At 41.8% G+C, this 20637-nt stretch overlaps 1 protein-coding gene across 16 annotated transcripts in view; it reads right to left on the bottom strand.

The window, feature by feature from the left end:
- NCKAP5 (NCK associated protein 5) overlaps window positions 1–20637 on the bottom strand; it is a 768088-nt gene that overhangs the window by 107459 nt on the left and 639992 nt on the right. For 15 of the 16 annotated variants that reach the window (XM_077320242.1, XM_077320245.1, XM_077320241.1 and 12 more), the window contains one exon: window positions 15702–15780. In XM_077320242.1, coding sequence (XP_077176357.1) covers window positions 15702–15780 — 79 coding nt within the window. Of the gene's footprint in view, window positions 1–15701; window positions 15781–17810; window positions 20067–20637 lie in introns of those variants that run through there. The other variant, XM_077320257.1, reaches the window with a different exon arrangement.

Here is a 20637-nt window from a genome sequence, read left to right as displayed (position 1 = left end):
TGTCTGTTGCTTACTATTGAAGGAAGATAAAATGTTCTTTAATCCGCAGGTTACACAGACTGAGTATAGACTCCCCCCCCCCCACCACCACCAGTGCAGGCCACCATTTTTACAAGTTACTCTTAACTGTATACACAAAGCATATTAGAGAATACCTAATCACCCCCCAACCAAGATAATGACCACACTGGACAGCAATTTGCCATTACCAAGTTAAAGTTAATCTGGCCTTCCAATTAACAGCACTGAAGCTGTGTTCTAATATCAGTGGCAGAACCGGTCCCTGTACAAATGATTAACTCTCAGCAGAGGGTAAAAACAAGGCAAATTGTAGCAGTATGGTATTTGGTGGTGAGCAACTAATGATCTGGTTGTAGTTGTGAAATGTCTAAAACAAGAAGTAGCTTCATAAAAAAGATGAAAACAAAATTAGATCTCTGTATCCCAATCAGTGCTGGAGACAGATCTGAATTACTGCTGGATTTTAAATTTTCAAAGGGAAATACAATTTCTCTGTTTTGGAAGCGATTTGCCGAGATCTTTTTAAAACCTAACTCCACCTAATATACTTCTGTTTGCATCACATCTACCCCGCTCCATATTTAAGTTTAATGAAAACTGGATTATTTATTTGATTTTTATACCATCCTCCCAATGAGCCAGGTCAGGGCATCGTGCCCAGGAGCACCTCTTCCATTTTCTGCTTCACATTCCATTCACAGGTTGGGTGAACTTGGAAGCTTGCTCACTTGCTTTTGCATTCATCATTCTGGTTGCAGCAGCCTAACTTGGATATTCTTCTGGAATTTATCAAAAAGGTTTCAAAGTGAACCATCCACTGCACTCATCATCAGTTTTAAGACTGTCAACCTCAAGCTCCAAAAAACAGGGACTTTCTAACTACGCAGAGAAATGAAGCCAATATATTTATTAATCTGTAATTACTACAGGACTCCACACACACATACAACTTCTTGCAACTTCAGCCATGCATGCTTGCATGCAGGTCAAAAAACAGCCTGACATTGGCTGAAGACTAAAGCTCAGAGAGCAAAAATGTACAGACTCGTGAAATAACTAATTGTGGACCATCATATTAAATCAACGTTAAAAAAAACACATCATAGAATAATAGAGTTGGAAGGGACCTCATGGGTCATCTAGTCCAACCCCCTGCACTATGCAAGACACTCACATCCCAATTGCTCATCTACTGTAACCTGCCACCCCTTTGCCTTCACAGAATCAGCCTCTCCATCAGATGGCTATCTAGCCTCTGTTTAAAAATTTCCCAAGACAGAGAACCCACCACCTCCCAAGGAAGCCTGTTCCACTGAGAGACCACTCTGTCAGGAACTTCTTCCAGATGTTTAGATGTAATTTTTTTAAAATTAATTTCATCCCATTCGTTCTGGTCTGTCCCTCTGGGGCAAGAGAGAACAATTCTGCTCCAGCCTCCATATGGCACCCTTTTAAATATTTGAAGATGGTTATCAGATCCCCTCTCAGTCATCTCCTCTCTAGGCTAAACAGACCAAGCTCAACCTTTCTTCATACGTGTTGGTCTCCAAACCCCTCACCATCTTTGTTGCCCTCCTCAGGACATGTTCCAGTTTGTCAGCATCCCTCTTCAACTGGACACAGTTCAAACTGAACACAGTACTCCAAGTGAGGCAGAGTACAGTGGTAGCATCACCTCCCGTGATCTGGACACGATACTCGGTTTGATACAGCCCATAATCCCATTTGCCTTCTTAGCAACTGAGTCACACTGCTGACTCATGTTCAATGTATGGTCAACTAAGACTCCTAGATCCTTTTTGCACATGCTACTGCCAAGACAAGTATATTGGTGTATTTGGTTTTTCCTGTAAGAGCCTCTTGTGGCGCAAAGTGGTAAGGCAGCCATCTGAAAGCTATGCCCATGAGGCTGGGAGTTCAATCCCAGCAGCCGGCTCAAGGTTGACTCAGCCTTCCATCCTTCCGAGGTCGGTAAAATGAGTACCCAGCTTGCTGGGGGGTAAACGGTAATGACTGGGGAAGGCACTGGCAAACCACCCCGTATTGAGTCTGCCATGAAAACGCTAGAGGGTGTCACCCCAAGGGTCAGACATGATTCGGTGCTTGCACAGGGGATACCTTGGTTTTTCCTACCTAAATGCAGAACTTTACATTTGTCCATATTGAACTTCATTTTATTCAGTTTAGCCCACCTCTTGAGCCTATCAAGATCATACTGTATTCTGTTGCTGTCTTCAGTTGTGTTTGCTACCCCTCCCAGTTTGGTATCATCTGCAAATTTAATAAGTATCCCCTCTATTCCCTCATCCAAATCATTTATGAATAAGTTGAACAACACAGGCCCCAGGACAGATCCTTGTCACTCTTTTCCAAGAAGATGCTGAACCAGTAACAAGTACCCTCTGGGTATGAATTGTTAACCAGTTATTGATCCACCTGACAGAATTAGGATCCATACCACATTTTACCAACTTGTGAACAAGAATATAATGTGGAACCTTATCAAAAGCTTTACTGAAATCCACGACATCGAAAGTGACAAAGGACAAAGTAATCTACCGCACTTATCCTGGATCCATTAACATGTTCTTTCTTAAACATACCTTTTTTCAATGATTATTACCAAATATGACTGAATTGCAATACTAGTGAATACTATGGTTTCTCTCCCATTTGTCATCACTATTTTGTTGTTGTTATGTGCGAAGTCGTGTCCGACCCATCGCGACCCCATGGACAATGATCCTCCAGGCCTTCCTGTCCTCTACCATTCCCTGGAGTACTTTTAAGTTTGCACCTACTACTTCAGTGACTCCATCCATCCACCTCATTCTCTGTCGTCCCCTTCTTCTTTTGCCCTCGATCACTTCCAGCATTAGGCTCTTATCCAGGGAGTCCTTCCTTCTCATGAGGTGGCCAAAGTATTTGAGTTTCATTTTCAGGATCTGGCCTTCTAAGGAGCAGTCAGGGCTGATCTCCTCTAGGACTGACCGGTTTGTTCGCCTTGCAGTCCAAGGGACTCACAAGAGTCTTCTCCAGCACCAGAGTTCAAAAGCCTCAATTCTTTGACGCTCGGCCTTCCTTATGGTCCAACTTTCGCAGCCATACATTGCAACTGGGAATACCATAGCCTTGACTAAACGCACTTTTGTTGGCAGGGTGATGTCTCTGCTTTTTAGGATGCTGTCTAGATTTGCCATAGCTTTCCTCCCTAGGAGCAAGCGTCTTTTAATTTCTTTGCTGCAGTCCCCATCTGCAGTGATCTTTGAGCCGAGGAAAATAAAATCTGTCACTATCTCAATTTCTTCTCCATCTATTTGCCAGGAATTGAGAGGGCCGGCTGCCATGATCTTTGTTTTCTTGATGTTGAGTTTCAAGCCAACTTTTGCTTCACCCGCATCAACAGGCTCTTTAGTTCCTCTTCACTTTCTGCCATTAGAGTGGTATCATCTGCATATCTGAGGTTGTTGATATTTCTCCCTGCAATCTTGATCCCAATTTGTGACTCCTCTAATCCCGCCTTTCTCATGATGTGCTCCACATACAAGTTAAATAGGCAAGGCGACAGTATACAGCCTTGCCGAACTCCTTTCTCAATTTTGAACCAATCCGTGATTCCATGTTCAGTTCTCACTGTTGCTTCTTGACCTGCATATAAATTTCTCAAGAGACAAATAAGATGCTCTGGTATTCCCATCTCTTTAAGAACTTGCCACAATTTGTTGTGCTCCACACAATCAAAGGCTTTAGCATAGTCAATGAAGCAGAAGTAGATGTTCTTCTGGAACTCCCTAGCTTTTTCCATGATCCAGCGTATGTTGGCAATTTGATCTCTAGTTCCTCTGCCTCTTCGAAATCCTGCCTGTACTTCTGGAAGTTCTCGGTCCACATATTGCTGGAGCCTAGCTTGTAGGATTTTGAGCATAACTTTGCTAGCATGAGAAATGAGTGCAATGTGCGATAGTTTGAACATTCTTTGGCATTGCCCTTCTTTGGGATTAGAATGTAAACTGACCTTTTCCAATCCTGTGGCCATTGCTGAGTTTTCCAAATTTGCTGGCATATTGAGTGTAGCACTTTTACTGCATCGTCCTTTAAGATTTTGAATAGTTCAACTGGAATGCTGTCACCACCACTAGCTTTATTGTTGCTCAGACTTCCTAAGGCCCATTTGACTTCACATTCCAGGATGTTTGGCTCCAGGTCAGTAACTACCCCATTGTGGTCATCAGGGATGTTAAGCTCGCTCTTGTATAGTTCTTCTGTATAATTTTGCCACCTTTGCTTAATCTCTTCTGCTTCTGTGAGGTCCCTGCCATTTTGGTTCCTTATCATACCCATCTTTGCATGAAACGTTCTCTTCATATCTCCAATTTTCTTGAAAAGATCTCTGGTCTTCCCCATTCTATTGTTTTCTTCTATTTGTTTGCACTGTTCATTTAAGAAGGCATTCTTATCTCTTCTAGCTTTTCTCTGGAATTCTGCATTCAATTGGGTGTATCTTTCTCTTTCTCCCTTGCCTTTCACTTCCCTTCTCTCCTTAGCTATTTGTAAAGCTTCCTCAGACAGCCATTTTGATTTCTTGCATTTCTTTTTCTTTGGGATGGTTTTAGTTGCTACCTCTTGTACAATGTTGCGAACCTCCGTCCTTAGTTCTTCAGGCACTCGGTCTATCAGATCTAATTCCTTAAATCTATTTGTCACCTCTACTGTATATTCGTTGGGGATATGATTTAGTTCGTACCTGAGTGGCCTAGTGCTTTTCCCTACTTTCTTCAATTTAAGCCTAAATTTTGCAACAAGAAGCTCATGATCTGAACCACAATCAGCTCCTGGTCTTGTTTTTATTGCCTGTATAGAACTTTTCCATCTTTGGCTGCAGAGCACATAGTCAATCTGATTTCTGTGTTGACCGTCTGGTGATGTCCATGTGTAGAGTCATCTCTTGGGTTGTTGGAAAAGAGTGTTTGCTATGACCATTGTATTCTCTTGACAAAATTCTACCAGCCTGTGCCCTGCTTCATTTTGTACTCCAAGGCCAAACTTGCCTGTTATCCCGGTTATCTTTTGGCCTCCTACTTTAGCATTCCAATCCCCCATGATGATAAGCACATCATTTTTTGGCGTTGCTTCTATAAGGTGTTGTAGGGCTTCATAGAACTGATCAACTTCATCCTCTTCAGCAGCAGTGGTTGGGGCATAGACCTGGATCACTGTGATGTTGAATGGTTTGCCTTGGATTCGAACTAAGATCATTCTGTCATTTTGGGGATTGTATCCCAAGACTGCTTTTCCTACTCTCTTATTGATTATAAAGGCTACTCCATTTCTTCTGCGAGATTCTTGTCCACAGTAGTATACCTGATGGTCATCTGAATTAAATTCACCCATTCCTGTCCATTTTAGTTCACTGATTCCTAAAATGTCGATGTTCAGTCTTCTCATTTCTTGTTTAACCACGTCCAGCTTGCCTTGATTCATGGATCTGACGTTCCAGGTTCGTATGGAATAAAAATCTTTACAGCATCAGACTATCTTTTTGCCACCAGTTACTTCCACAACTGAGCGTCCTTTCGGCTTTGGCCCAGTCGCTTCATTCATTCTGGCGCTACTCGTACTAGCCGTCTGCTCATCTCCAGTAGCATATTGGACACCTTCCGACCTGAGGGGCTCATCTTCCGGTGTCATATCGCTTTGCCTTTTGGAACTGTCCATAGAGTTTTCATGGCAAAGATACTGGAGTGGTTTGCCGATTCCTTCTCCAGTGGATCACCTTTTGTCAGAGCTCTCAGCTATGACCTGTCCGTCTTGGGTGGCCCTGCACGGTATAGCTCATAGCTTAGCTACTGAGCTATAGCTACTATAGCTCATAGCTTAGCTACTGAGCTATAGCTACTATAGCTCATAGCTTAGCTACTGAGCTATAGCTACTGAGCTATGCAAGCCCCCTTGCCACAACAAGGCAGCGATCCTTGAAGGGGGACATCACTATTTGGCATTCCTTAATGCTCTATGTAATTATGAACTATTCTTTCATTGCCCATAAAAGTGTTGAAATATGGAAGACCTACCATGCACACAATTGAACAGAATATGAAAAGGGTCCTACAGGTCATGTTGGAAGAGATGTGTGTTTCGCCTAGTCAGAAGAGGAGCTGATACTTTTCAAATAATCTCCTCCAGCATCCTAATTGGCTCAGTTGGAGACTTCCTCTTCCTTTGATCACACTTCCTCCCTGCTTGCCCCTGGAACGCCACAACAGACAGACTATAGGACTTTCTCATCTCTCTTTCGATACAAAGTTGTTTCTCTTCATAATAAAGCAATTTTATTCTTTTAAGCATCCTGGCGCCCCACTTCTCTTTGCATACTGAACTCTGCCAACAAAAAGGACCACCAAGAGAGCTGATTCCTTCAATGTACTGACATGCAGTAACATTTGCTCAGCAGCTTCCCCCCCACCCCACCCCTTATGTCAAGGTGCCTGCTATATTTCAGTTTGCCAGCCCTCTCTTCAAGAATCGTAACTATTTTGCAACTACAAAGAAGAATGTCTGCATATACACTTCTCTTCCAGGTCTAACACATTTTCCCCTTACCTGCTTGTCTCTGGGGTGTCTTAGAAAACAAACCACCTTCTGGAAGTGCCAGAAACTATGTTATTATACAGGTGGAATTGTGCACACATAAACGATAGCTGGAAATCTTGATCCAATGTCATTCTTCTTATCAAACTGCAACACCTCAGAGTACAGATTAAAAAAAAAACACCAGAAAGAAGTGGAAATTGATTCAATGCTACTGGTTTTGTCTGACAGTGTTTTCACAGCTGGCAATGTATAGTGTTTGCCTCCAAAGGCATTTAAGAATTCTATAGATTTCCTTGATTGGGCGAGTGAGGAGATAAAGAATATATAATTCCTTTATCTGATCACGTGTAAAATGAATGGCTCAAAACACTACAGCTGGTGGTAAGACGATTGGTAAATGATTCTGCTTAATTTCTATCAAAGGGCTGATGGAAGAAATTAAGACTGACATTGACAAGCTGCATTCCAAGACCTGCAAGGCTGCAAAATGAAAAAAGGGCTTAAAAATAAATAAACAAACACATCTGTTCATTGTAGTCAAAACTCATCCCCAAAGAAGAATAAATTTGGGGATTATTCCCTTCTTCCTCTTCTTTGTCATACTGACACCTTGGTACTCTAAAAGCAAAGCTGGTAAGTGTGATCCATTTGCACTTCATCATTCAATTTATCATTTATTTTGTTGCTCTATCTCAATAATTCATTACAGCATTCACCTAGTCTGACTACAGTTTTGCAGCTTTCTAATGTAAATATATTTACTCAAATATGTCAGGGCTTAATAGAGACATTACAGTGTGACACATGGCAGATTTAATGCACAGACCTCATTAATCAACTCTCTCCATTCATTCCATGCAAGTCATCTGACTAAGTTTTTAAAGAAGATACTCTGAAGGTTATTTTGGTCCTTAAAAAGCTACAATATGATTAAGACCAAAGCAAATTGGAAAGCAACAAACAAATATTAAATATTATACTGAAGTAAATTAATATTATTAAATACACAGAGGTAGCACATTGACACACCTTTAGTACCATGGAAAATGGGTACCATTTTTAGGCAAAAGGGGGAAAATCTCCAACTATATATATTAGGTCCTATGGTTTCCATGTTAGGAGAGACGTGGTGTAGAACAGTAAACAGGAATGTGAGCTGTGAAGGCCCCAGTTCAAATCTTACCCTGCCCACATGAACTCGAGAACAACTATCAATCAGCTCTCTCTCTCTCAAAGTTATGTGGAACTAATCAACTTCACAATATTCTTGTTAGGTTTAAGAGGCCTGAACATTCTAAAAGGGATTATAAATGCTCACTATTCTGATGGTCAAAGGAAAGATGATTGCTCTAAATTGTACTGCAATCGGCAGAACCAACATTTATTGCAAATGACTTGTCCAAATCAGTTGGATCCAGTGAAAAGGCTTGTGGAAGATATTGGGGGAGTAGACCTTCCACAGCCTTCTCCTAGCAGCTTGCTCTTTGGCTCAAAAACCTTCTCTGAAGTCTGGGAGAGCCTCACAATTATGTGACAGTATTAAAGTCAGTGCGGTGAGGGGGAGTTGGGTCAAATCACTTTTCCTTCTCTATGTTAACAGATGCCACCAGCAGAAAAGGGAGAGGGAGGAAATCTTACCTGATTCACTCTTACTACTGCTCTATCTAGCACAGCGGTTCTCAAAGTTATTTCCTTTGCAACCCCAAATTCGGCAGCAACAGCATGCGTGTGCACGCAGGTGCACAAAAGTCAAGGCGCTGTGGAGGTGGCCAGTACCATGGATCCGACGCCTCTGCCTGCCGCCACCACCACCTGCCTCCACCCACCGCCAGCATGGCCAGCAACCTGGCAACCTCTGGGAAGGGGTCAGGCAACCTCAAATGTGGTCATGACCCTAGACTGAGAACCACTGATCTAGAACTATGGCATATGTGAGGTTCTAGCAACTCCCAGAGAGGATTTCTAGGATATTATTATCAAATTTATATATTACCTTCCCATGTGGCTCAGTGTACAACATACTTTTACATCAATAGAACATAGATACTTAGAACCTTAAAAAGAACAAATAAATCATATAATTAAAATGTCAGACTGCTTGGGAAGGGGAAACTGAGGAAAGCAGGTTCATTAATGCCTTTTGTGAATTATTTTCCTGACTCCAAAACACTGATTTAAAGACACCTCATGTTTGAGGCAGAAATTATAGTCTCAGATTTTAGTCTGGAAATTGGCTGGCCGCTGGACAGACAGGCAAGCTGGTTGGAGGAGGAGGCATTCAGGGGTGGGACAGCTGCCCTGAGTGGGTGTTAAGCACTGAATGGCACTTAAGCCATGAGACATGCTTCTCCTCCACGCCCTTACCAGAAATATATTATCTGGACCAGATAAAAGAATCCTCATGTCAATCTGTCTAAGAATGAGACTAGGAATCTCAAAATGAACTGATTGTGATAGTTCCAGGGCTAACATTGAAAGGGATCGGAATATTGTGGCCCCTGTTTTTTACAATGAAAGCAAAGCTAAAGTCTAACTTTTGTTCCTCATTTCTAAAGCAGATTAATGTTCTATTATCATGCATGTAATGGGTAAAGTGTAGAACACCCTGCTAGCCAGGGTTACCCCACAGCCTGCTAGTAAACTTTGCAGGAAGGCTGAGCTCTTTACTGTACTCTGTCTTCCCTGAATCTCTAGCAGCTGCACTCAAAACTCCATTAGAAAAAACCCTTATTTTAAATGTATTTATGGATCCATCATGATGCTGGCTTCAGAGGCCCTCCAGGTGACCTGCACCACCTCATGTCATGTCTTCTCACTCTCACTCTTGGCTGCTCTACACACACACCAGGCCAGTAGGTGCACCTAAATCTTTCTGTCTGCAAAGATGCCCTGTTGTCTGAAAGAAGCAACAGGTGGATTTTCAGCTTCAGTACATGAGAAGTGAAACCCTACAAATGCATGCAAAATCCATGTGTCCCTCTTTCAGACAAAATGGCAACTGCAAGTATCAGGAGAGCTGCAGATCTCACACATTCCCGATAGATGTGATTTTGCAAGTGTATGAAATGGACAATTATTATTTATTTAATTTAAAACATTTATGTGCTGCCTTTCCACTCAAATAGTGCCCCAAGGATAGCAACAAACAGTTCAAAATTTCAACATTAAACAGAATTTGTAACATGTGAAAAGGACAACTGGTTAAACAGCTACCTTCCAGAAAAATATGGACCCCATCAGGAGCACGGTCTCATCAGGAATAAGCATCCTCTCATATACATTTAGAGTAGGGTTATATCATAAAACATTTAAACATACTGAGGCCTTTATTACTTAATAAACACCTGGGTGGGCAGATAAGGGCTGAAAAAGGCTGCTACATTAATTTACAATACTACATTCTCACCTTTAATGTTGCTGTTTAAATGAGAAAGCTATGGAGGACAGAATCAGAGTAATGCTGAATTAATCAGCAGTCCTGAGTGAAAACTCCTTAAACAAGATTTTGATGCTGTAATCAAAGTACTTGAAACAGTGGAACTTCCTTCTAAGCTTACTGTTTGCAGCTAACAACAATTTTTCTCAACTACACATTACATCAAGCTATATCTGAAATGCTCTTACAGAGAAAATTTCAGTTTCTTCTTGAAATATATTTTTCTATCACCTTGTCTTGCTTTCTTTGCGAGAACTGAAATGTGTGGTCTGCAAAATACCACCACAAGTACACAAGACCAACAACCTTCAATTTCAGGAACATTTGAGGATCCATGATATTCAGCTCAACATTTTTACTAAATAAGGATACCTGCAATAAAAGGGCACCTGAAAAACAGACCTTTCTTTTTTGATCAGATTGCTTTTAAATTAAACTGCAAAACCTTTTGCAGAGTTGTTCTTGGAGAATGAAAAATGATGTTATAAGAAAGTGGTTGCTATAAGGTAGATAATTATCAAGAACTTTAATGGACAGAGGTGGCCAGAGACATAAAGGCTATGAAAAAGAAAACACTACATCTGAGTCTATACTTTTTATTATTGCATAAACAAATATGTCTCTGATTATATTTTGGATGTTGATTTGGCTCGTTTGAAGCCTCTCCTGATTCAGTTTATTTTCCTTTTATAATTAGAGAAATGTAAAAGTTCCCATAGTCAATTAGCACCACATAATCAGTGCTGGAAAATCTTCCCATAATCTTATAAAAGGTTCCAAATGGCTAGCTCTCCTAAAGGGATATAATCATACATAGTACTAAACAGAGAACTGAATCCAACCTTCCCTATAGTATATTGCAAACAATTCAGTTTAAGGTTGCTTCATTGTTCTGATATTTCGAAGCACACTAAAGATGGCTCATACATCCAGTTATATAAAGTGGAATCATTCTATAAACCATAGAATCACACCACTATGTCCTGATACTGCTAGTATGCTCAGGTGTCATTATGGGACTGCCTTTCCTCTTAAGGTCCCAAAATAACACTGAGATTGAGTGAGCGAAATGTCCTCAGGATCCCTGCCCCCCCCCCAATTAAATTAGCCGTATCCCAGGACCAGGGTTTTTCCAACCATAGCACCAGCCTGGTAGAACACTCTGCCCAATGAGATGAGGATCCTGTGGGATATGTAAATCAGAGGTGTCCTGCAGAGCGTATGGATGCCCTGAAGCAACATCAGATATCTGCTGGTATTCCTGTCTAAATCTACCTAACTAACTTCCATCCAACGAATTATATTCTTTATATTGTCCCCTCCTCCTTTTCCTTTTCTTGATAGGATGAGGTGTCAGGCAAATTAGCTTGCTGAATTATTTTTAAAAATGAAATTTAATTTTAAATTTCTAAATTTGATAATTTTTAAGTTGTATATTTTTAAATGCTGTAATCTGCCCTGAGCCTCTGGAGAAGGGTGGATGATGATGATGATGATGATAATTTATCTATACCCTCCCAATATGGCTTAGGGTAGTGGTCCCCAACCACCGGGCTGCGGCCCAGTGCTGGGCTGTGAAGGCCCTGACACCGGGCTGCGGCTCCCTCTCCCCTCCCCCCCGCAGTAAAAAACTTCCCAGGTCGCAAGCTTGCGGCTCAGCAAGCTTCTTACTGTGGGAGGGGGGGAGAGGGAAGCAGGGCACGCGTGAAAAGTGCCGTGCATGCGCGGCATGCACGGCCAGGCAATCACCCTCCCTGCTGCCGCTGGTCCCCAGCCTGAAAAAGGTTGGGGACCACTGGCTTAGGGCACTGTACAAAGTGTACAAATAATTTTTTAAAAAATCCCATGCCATCTCCAATGGCCACATGGCAGCATACATGCTTCTCCTTTCCTCCATCTGTCCTCACAGCAATCCTGTCAGGATGATTGAGTGGAAGGTATGTCTAGTCCAAGTTCTCTTGGGGGGGGGGGGTTATACATTCATAGTTTTCATCAAAGTCAGATTAGTGATGCTGTTAAATCGCTGCCTTTTAAATAACCCCCTTTTAAAATGTATGTTGTTGTTTTTGCATACCATAATAGAGTGAAGCAAATGATTATGCATTTGAGAGAGCCTCCCTCAAATGGGAGGGTACTTGGTCCATTGTACTAGGAGCTCATTGGTAGGCTGTGGTCAGCAGCAATGTCACATGACTAACATATGCTGCTGGCAGAGCCTCATGGGAATCATAGTTCATGGGCTTTCCGTTCAGCCATTGGTGTAAGACAGCTCAGGGGAGGAGACATAAAACACAGCAAAATGTATGCATGCCATAAAAAGCATCCCTGGAACCACCTTACAGGAAAAAATCATAGCAACGCAAGTTTGCAGTACTGTGAGGAAACATACATGTTTGCACAGATGTTTTCATGTTGCCAATATGCATTTTGAGACAAAAAGAAAGAGAGACCATGTGGGCAGGAAGCTTATGAGTTAACTAGTTCTAGGTTCATTCAATTTTTAGACGTACAACTTTGGATGTGTTTCATGATGAATGTTCTATGACTCAAGGACCCCCTTGATGTAAAAACGTCCTGTGAAAGTACAATGTATGGGAGATCCTTACTGGGATGTACTTTGCTGTTTTTTTCAGAGATTTTTAAAGGGAGGCCAATGCAAAAAAGATTTTTAAATATATTATTATATTGGCTAACCTAACTCTTCAATTTAAAAAGTGTAGAAAAACTGTACATTATATTTAAGATAACTTTGAGTGTCTAACTCATCTTTGACAAACTTCCATTGTCTTACAAATTTGTTCCATATTTATGGCACTTTTAGCATTGCTTTAATTTTCTAGTTAGCTGTTTAGTAGGAATTATCCATATATACAGTTTAAACTGATAGTGGTAACAAGGAGAGTCTTATGCTCTATCACAGTGGTCCCCAACCTTTATATCACTGGGGACCGGTCAACGGTTGACCATTTTACTGAGGCCCGGGGGAGGGGGAAGTCTTTTGCCAAGGGACGTCGCCGCCACCTGAGCCCCTGCTCCACTTCTTTCCTGCTGGCGCTCCTGACTTCCCGCCACCTGCTGGGGGGTGCTGCCAACAGCAGCTGCGCAATGCCATGCTGAGGGGGAGCCCCAGTCATGGTGGCTGCTGAAGAGCACCAAAGGTGAGCCGGTGGCAGAGTGGCAGGGCAGCCCCCAAGGCAGCATCCGGGGAGGAGGACGAGGAGGAGCTGCAGCTTGGTACCGACTGATCTGCGGAGCGGTCCCGGTCCGGGGGTGGGGGACCACTGCTCTATCAAATAACTGTGTTTTCCTGTCCTATCGCTAAACACAGATCCTCCTCTTTCCTCTATTGAATCTTTCATTTTTCTTGATAAAAAATGTTTTAAAGGGAGACAATGTTTCATTAAAATGTGGCCACGCAAGAATTCATCATCATAGTCTTTAAATTACAGTTTTGAAGCACTGGCTGTAATCAGGAAGAAGCTGGAAACAAAAGCACATAAAGAGCGGATTGTCTAGAGCATGGCACCCGGGGAGCAGAATGCTGTGAGCTGGCAGCAAAGACACTGTAAGTAGGATAGAAGGAGGATAGATATGAATAATAGCCAAGAAGCCCATCCCTGAATATTACAGCTTCATTTAAATTAGGAAACTATGCCCCAGATGGCATAACTGTAGGCATTCATATATTTGAACTGGTAACTGGTAAGTACAGGACTTCTTTTCAGAATCTGCTAGATTCACACTACAGGAAGAATAATATACTATGTAATGCTATACAGTTATCTAAGAAGCTATCCCCCAGAACTAAATCATATCATAAGATCCAGTTATATTTATATGTCCAGGCTTCATTCACAGACCATAAAAACAGTCCTGCTGAATCTAGTTCAGCACTGTTTTCTGCAGTGGTTACACAGATGGCCCTAGAAAGTGCTTCCCTCTATTATCACTGCCACAGAAATTAAGAGGAATGCTTCATTTAGACATGACAGTATAATTTAGCCATCATGGCTAATTATTATTATTATTAAATTTCTAAAACACCCTCCCGAGACCAGCTCAGGGCAGTGTACATACACAGTTTATCAGATAACGGGCAATTAAAACAACAAGAAATAAAACATTAGACAATAAGATTAACAACAATTTAAAATCTATTAACAAATTAGCAGCATCTAGAACAATAGCAACACTGAGTTGTCTTACCATACAGAAGGTGATCACTACTGGTAAGTCTTTTCCAGGCTGGGTGTATCTATGGGGGTGTTTTGGCAGGGGGGACATAAGAATAGACATTATATGTCATTGGCCCCAACCAAAGGTTTGATGGAAGAGCTCCATCTTGCAGGTGCTGCATAACTGTTCCCATCTTCCATTACGCTGAAGAATCCCCTTTCAAATCTATGACAATGGCCAATCTCTACACTTTAGGGTTGTGAATTCCAGACATTAATTGTATGTCTTGATTGTACTACCCATCAGTTTAATTGAAGTCCCTGAGTGGCAGGACACATAACTTGTAGCTCAGTCCCAAAAGACGGCAAATAGCATCCCACAAGAATCATCTTAAATCAGGAAGGCAGTATAGGAGATTGATCTATGTCCCTTCACTCTGCATGAAACAGTCCATATTATAATTTGGTCTGCATGCCTGTTAAGTGTAGAACTTCAGAACATACCTCTCCAACCAAAAACATAACATATATTTGGGCCAAGTTAAGTCATTGAAGAATAGGCTTTTCACAAAGAGGTGTACTTTCCCTGTTATTGTCTCGGCTTGCTTTCCTTACTCATAGACTAAGGAAGAAATATCAAAGGAAATGTGCATCCTGAAGCAAGCTGTCCTATCTGCATAGCTGTGTACAATATTCTGTAATTCAGATCACTATCTTTTTGGACGCTACTTATTTAATAAACCTCAAAAGACACTGATTATGGTTCTGCCTGAGAACAACAAATATATACATTATTATGAAAAACATTGCAGATCTCAAATTTTTATTTGCAGAAGTGGATATGTGCTTTAGCAAATTCAAGATTAATGTGACTACTTGTGTTTCTAGCGAATAGCAGGAATACAGCTTCATCAACTGGTAGGACTGTCACGTGTCACCTGGCTTGGCCAGGTGGGAGACCAGCAGAGAGAATGGGAGAACGCCCATCAGTGATGACATGTTACTTCTGGGGAAATCTCAAAAGTGACATCATGCCTCTCTAGAGTTTTCCAGAAACTGTATGATAAAACTGTAGAGTTTGTTGAAATTCCTTGAGAGGATTGACAACATTTTCAGATTCCCTGACATTGGTCTGATGGCAATTAAGAAATAATAATTCTGCTACCACCACTCCAAGCATCAGCAGAAATGGAGAACTGGGGCCAGGGGATGACACCTTTATCAAGCATACAGAAAGGAATCAGAATCTCCCACCAGCTTTAGGAATAAATGACATTATACATATTTTTGCAGAGGATTTTTAAAAAATCTACAAATGAAAAATAAAAGCCTATACCTACACCATAATACTACAAATAATTAAATACCCTTTGTCCATTGGGTTTAAGTACACTTACTTTTATGCTGAATTGTTGTCTCTGCATTGTAAAGAATGAAAAGGACTTGCACATTAATGCCTAGTTTAATGCTTCTTTTACCTATTATGTGGCTTTGACACGTCGAATCTGTGATGGTGTGTTCAAGATCCTCTTGAAAGCTTTCTGTTACCTCTGCTGCCTGTATTGTATTAAAAAAAAGTAATTATGAACTTCCTCAAATATCTGTTTGTAGTACCTTTCTTCCATAAGTTGTTTCTGATAACTCTTTAGGTACAAATTCCGTAACACAAAATTCAAATTGTATATAATTGGGAATAAATGAAATCGGTTCTTAATGTTTGTAATAAAAGGAATAATATGCAACTGTCAAGAGGAAACATTTTATACCATGATCTGCTTTAATAAGAACAAAGAAAAATTCAGGTTTCACGATCCAGTGCTCCTCTCTCTATTGGAATATCATGTTGCATTTATTGCAGCAGGAAAGCTTAATGTGTGACATTGTATTGCTTTCATGCAGTATTACAGTCAACGATAGCATCTCCTCCATCTCTTTTAAAAGGCACTTCATTACCAAGCTGGAAAGCCCATCATAGGAATTAAAAAATTAATGAATGACCAAAGGCCCAAAGTATACATTACACACCAGCTGTGCATTACTTTTATCTGTGTTTTAAGTTAACCCCAAACCTATATGGCAGGCTATGGATCTTAGTGAAGTAATGGCATCAGGGGGATGGTTTTCTTAGTGCTTTCTCTTCCAACTGTTTCCCCATTCATAACATCCCTCCAAGCTACTTTCTTACCCTGCATCTTCAGGTGGAAAATCAGCTGGGGTAGCTGATTATCAGCAGAAGAGATGGAAGGAGAAAGAGCCAAGCATTTCCTGTCCTAGATGCACATCCAAATGAGACTGCTTGGTGTAAAAAACGATGCACAGCAATACACTACTAACATATAATGTCTAGCAGAGGAATCCTGAGGGTGTGAATCAGAATAGAGTGCTGACTGATCCCAATGCTGGCATAACTCAGATATGTGCCAATAAAAGGGGCATTTAGGCCACAGTAGGGCATGAGAGGCACTACAACACCAGTGTGGCTGTGCCATGGCTACCCATTGCTAGAATGACAGTGTGAACTGTGGCACTGGCCAGTCTGTTCCCACAGCATTTTCAGCATGGGAACGCCCTCAGAACAGGCACAAATTTGCCCCAGCAAAGCAATGGCACAGCCCATTGTCAGCCCTTTTCACTCCCCATCCACTCAGCTGCAGCCATGCCCTTGGGTACTGAAGTAGCTCAGGAAACTGACCAAGTACACATCCAATCAGCACATCCCCACACCTTCCTGGCACCCAATGATAGCCTCCTCCACTCTATAAATGTTTCTGGGAGGATGCCCCCTAACTACAGAGGTAGGTTGTGTGGCATGTGACAACTCCCTACCATGTTGACTTAGAAGCAGCACACACACACCTCAGTGGTAGGCAAAATTCAGACAAGGCACCTAACATCACTAGGGAAGGACTTGGAGGGAAGAGACCACCAGGAGTGCAAAGCCCACACCATGGCTGAACCCTCCCAGATTTCAAGCCCCAGATGTACAGCAGATCATCCACTGGAATCTCAAGGGGCAGCCATACATGAACAGGTAAGCAAGGAACTCCTTCCCCAACACCCTTCTTCCGTGGAAAACAGCAGTGGCATCGTGCTGCACAGGATATGGTGTCTTTTCTCTTGACCCTGGCAGCTGGGAGAGGACACGGTGTGGTCCCCCAGTTACAGACATGGATCCAGTATATCTGTAGCTGCCCAGAATAGCTGTTGGGGGAAGGGTCTGAAGGTGGCATCACCGCAACAGGCTGTGTGCCCTGCCTGTTTGTAGTGCCATCCCTGCACAAAATGCACCAGCGGGTGGATATTCCCTCTCACCTGAGTGCCGAGTGATCCCACCTGAAGCCCAACCCTTTCCCTTGCAGTCACAGAATGCCTTGATGCTGCTGACAGCATGCATGTCCAGATGCATGGAGGTTCTTGACAGGATGCTGGGTCAGATGTGGATGACCAGGATTCTGCCACCTGTTGGTTTCTCCTGGCTATATTGGAATGCATGCACAACTGCCATTTTTTTCTTCAATTTCTTCAAAATGCCCCACAAGCTGCCACTCTGCCCTCCCAACTCATCCCCAGATTACTTACTTCCCCCCCCCCCCCATTGGAGTAATCCTTCCAAGGATCTGGAGTAACCCTGGGTTATTGGTAACCCTGGTTGAGAATAACTGGTCTGGGTACAATATGGTAACCCAGAAGATGAAAACGGTTCATATGAATGGAAGGAACTGAAATCCATATTAAATTGCAGGTGTTCACACCACATGGAAATAGATAACTAGGTGGATCAATTAAGAATTCCTTCTGCATTATTTCTTCTTTTAAAAAGTTGTAGAAGTCTGAAATTGTAAGGCCCCAGAAACCTGGGAGCTTAGCTCCTGTGCCACTGCAGCTTCAGGCATATCAACTGTGTAGATCTGCTCTAAACGTTTTAGTCAAGACTGTTTCCTCAACAATACAGCTCAGTTCTGACTGATGGCCAGTCAGAGTGCTTGGAGCAGCCTGTCACTCAAGCCTCTTCTTCAGTGAAGAACTAAGAAGAGCTGTTTTTTATAGCCCGCTTTTCACTACCTAGCAAAGTCCCAAAGTTGTATAGAAACACTCTTCCCTTTCTCTCTACAACAGACATACGGTGAGGTCGGTGGGGCTGAGAAAGATCTAACAGAACTGCTCTGTGAGAACAGCCCTAACAGCCCAAGGTCACCCAGCTGGTTGCTTGTGTGGAAGTGGGGAATCAAACTTGATTCTCTAGATCAGGGGAAGTCAACCTGTGGTCCTCCAGATGTTCATGGACTACAATTCCCATGAGCCCCTGCCAGCAAATGCTGGCAGGGGCTCGTGAGAATTGTAGTCCATGAACATCTGGAGGACCACAGGTTTGACTACCCCTGCTCTAGATAAGAATCCACCACTCTTAACCACTAAACCACCCTTCACTTACTTGTTCTCTGTCACTTCAGCACTTGGAACCTGGCTTTCCAAGTGCTGTCCGTCACAGTATCATTTCTGAAAGCTCTTTTAGGTAAATATTCTGTGTTTGTAATAGACCTGGCCTCCTTCAACTAGAGACTTGTCCAAGTCCAGAATCCAGGTACACTTCTACTGGAGGAGGAGGTTATCAGATCTACTATTCATTCTAAACTGTGCCAAAATAACCTGAAAGAATCCCAAAATTTCAGGAGCTAAATTTCAGAAATCCTAACATTTCAGGAGTTTGCAATCCAAAACAAAACAGGATATTTCCCATCAAAAACAGGGACTTTGGGGCTCTGTTTCATATTGAAAAATATCCAAATGCACACCCCTACTGCTTGGCCATGGCTTAGCTATTTCTGCTTCCAACCCAGGGATACTGGTCCAGCTGAACTGGTCCTGCCTATCCCTGACAACACCACTCAGAAATATATTCAGAAAAGGATAATTTGGAAACACACCCTCGCTAGATGAGTCAGTAAACGAGCCTAGCCTCCCAAGCAAATCTTTTGTGATGCCTGTATACCCTTCTTGCAGTAGATGCAGTCCATTGTTGCTAATGGAATGTGGGTTTTAAAAAATTTATGTACAAGTGCCAGGTAATGGCACTCTCTCTTGTACAGACTGCACACTACCAAGAGATAAGTGTTGTCTAAATGATGGCATAATAGGCCCCTAAGCCTTTAATTAGTGCACCGAGAAAGAAAAGATTTAATTCTACAGCATATAAAAGAGACTCTTTGGAAAATCCACTTGGAGGAGTATTAAAGTTAAAAAGCACATTTGATTTTGCCATCGAGATGAAATGAAACAGGGACATTCTATACTAAACTCTGAAGTGCAAGTGTTACTTACTGGTTTGACCCTCATCTTCAAATGCACCTCACATTGTTACCTGGGGGTGGGGGGGATCACTCCAGCTTTTGAAAAGGTTTATGCTGTTTTTCTCAAAAGGCACCCCCTCTTTTAAAGGAAAAAGAATGCACAATGGAAGCTACTACCACATGCTAGTGTTTTCAATCGCAGCTATCTCTCTGTGCTGAATTCTCTGCAATCTGATTCAAAGCAAGCAGCCTGCAAGGGGGTGGGGAAGACATTAACAGTGAGTGCCTTAACAGAGCTACACCTGTCTAATTCCGTTTGAAGTCAATGGGCTTAGAAGGGAATAGCTCTACTTAGGACTGCACCGCAAGACTAGGAAATAGGATGCAGGGGCTAGGCATTCAAAGAGATTAAACTGCATGAATTTGGAGGATGGAGCTGAAACCCCCACAATTTCACAGTCTTTAAAAAAAAAGAGAGATTTAAGAACAAATTACAGACATTCATCTTCTTTCATTCCAAATGTCCTCGATGTGTTAATGCTAGTTATTTCGTTTCTAGAATAAAAGTCAAGAAAATCCATATTTCAAAAACCCGCAAAGATGAAGCATATAATGTAATCCAATCTTCCAAAACAATGTCCTCATAACACTGATTTTCAGCTTTAAAAAAGTACAGTTTTGAGAAGTAAAAGGTAATGTCTTTTCCTCATGACTAATTTGCCCTTAGAAGTTAGAGAGAAAATTAGCATTTCTTCATTATTTATGTATATTCAGAACCATCTTTGTACTTTCCCTGATAAAATGAAGTGTGTTCCTTGAAGATATACTTACAGCCCTAAATGGCTATTATTGTCACACTTGCAAAGACTTCACAAAATGAGACAAAAAAGTCTGCAAATCACTGCGCCATTAGACAATAATAAGAAAGTTAAAAAAGGAATTGTAAAAGCAGCATGTTTTTTATACTTCTGTACAGTGAAGATATACCCTAAGCTGTCAGCACCATATTAAATGGGGCATAGTTAAATTGAGTGGCTGTGATAAGGGGCTTCGCTTTGCTATCAAAGTTCTAGATCAGTTGGATTGAATTTCCTGCATATTGCACATTTCCAGACTTTCATTCTCT

This window comes from Paroedura picta, chromosome 2 (assembly GCF_049243985.1).
Source record: "Paroedura picta isolate Pp20150507F chromosome 2, Ppicta_v3.0, whole genome shotgun sequence".
NCBI lineage: Eukaryota > Metazoa > Chordata > Lepidosauria > Squamata > Gekkonidae > Paroedura > Paroedura picta.
Note: the sequence above shows the minus strand (reverse complement) of the source record. Positions and strands in the feature narration are given on the sequence as shown.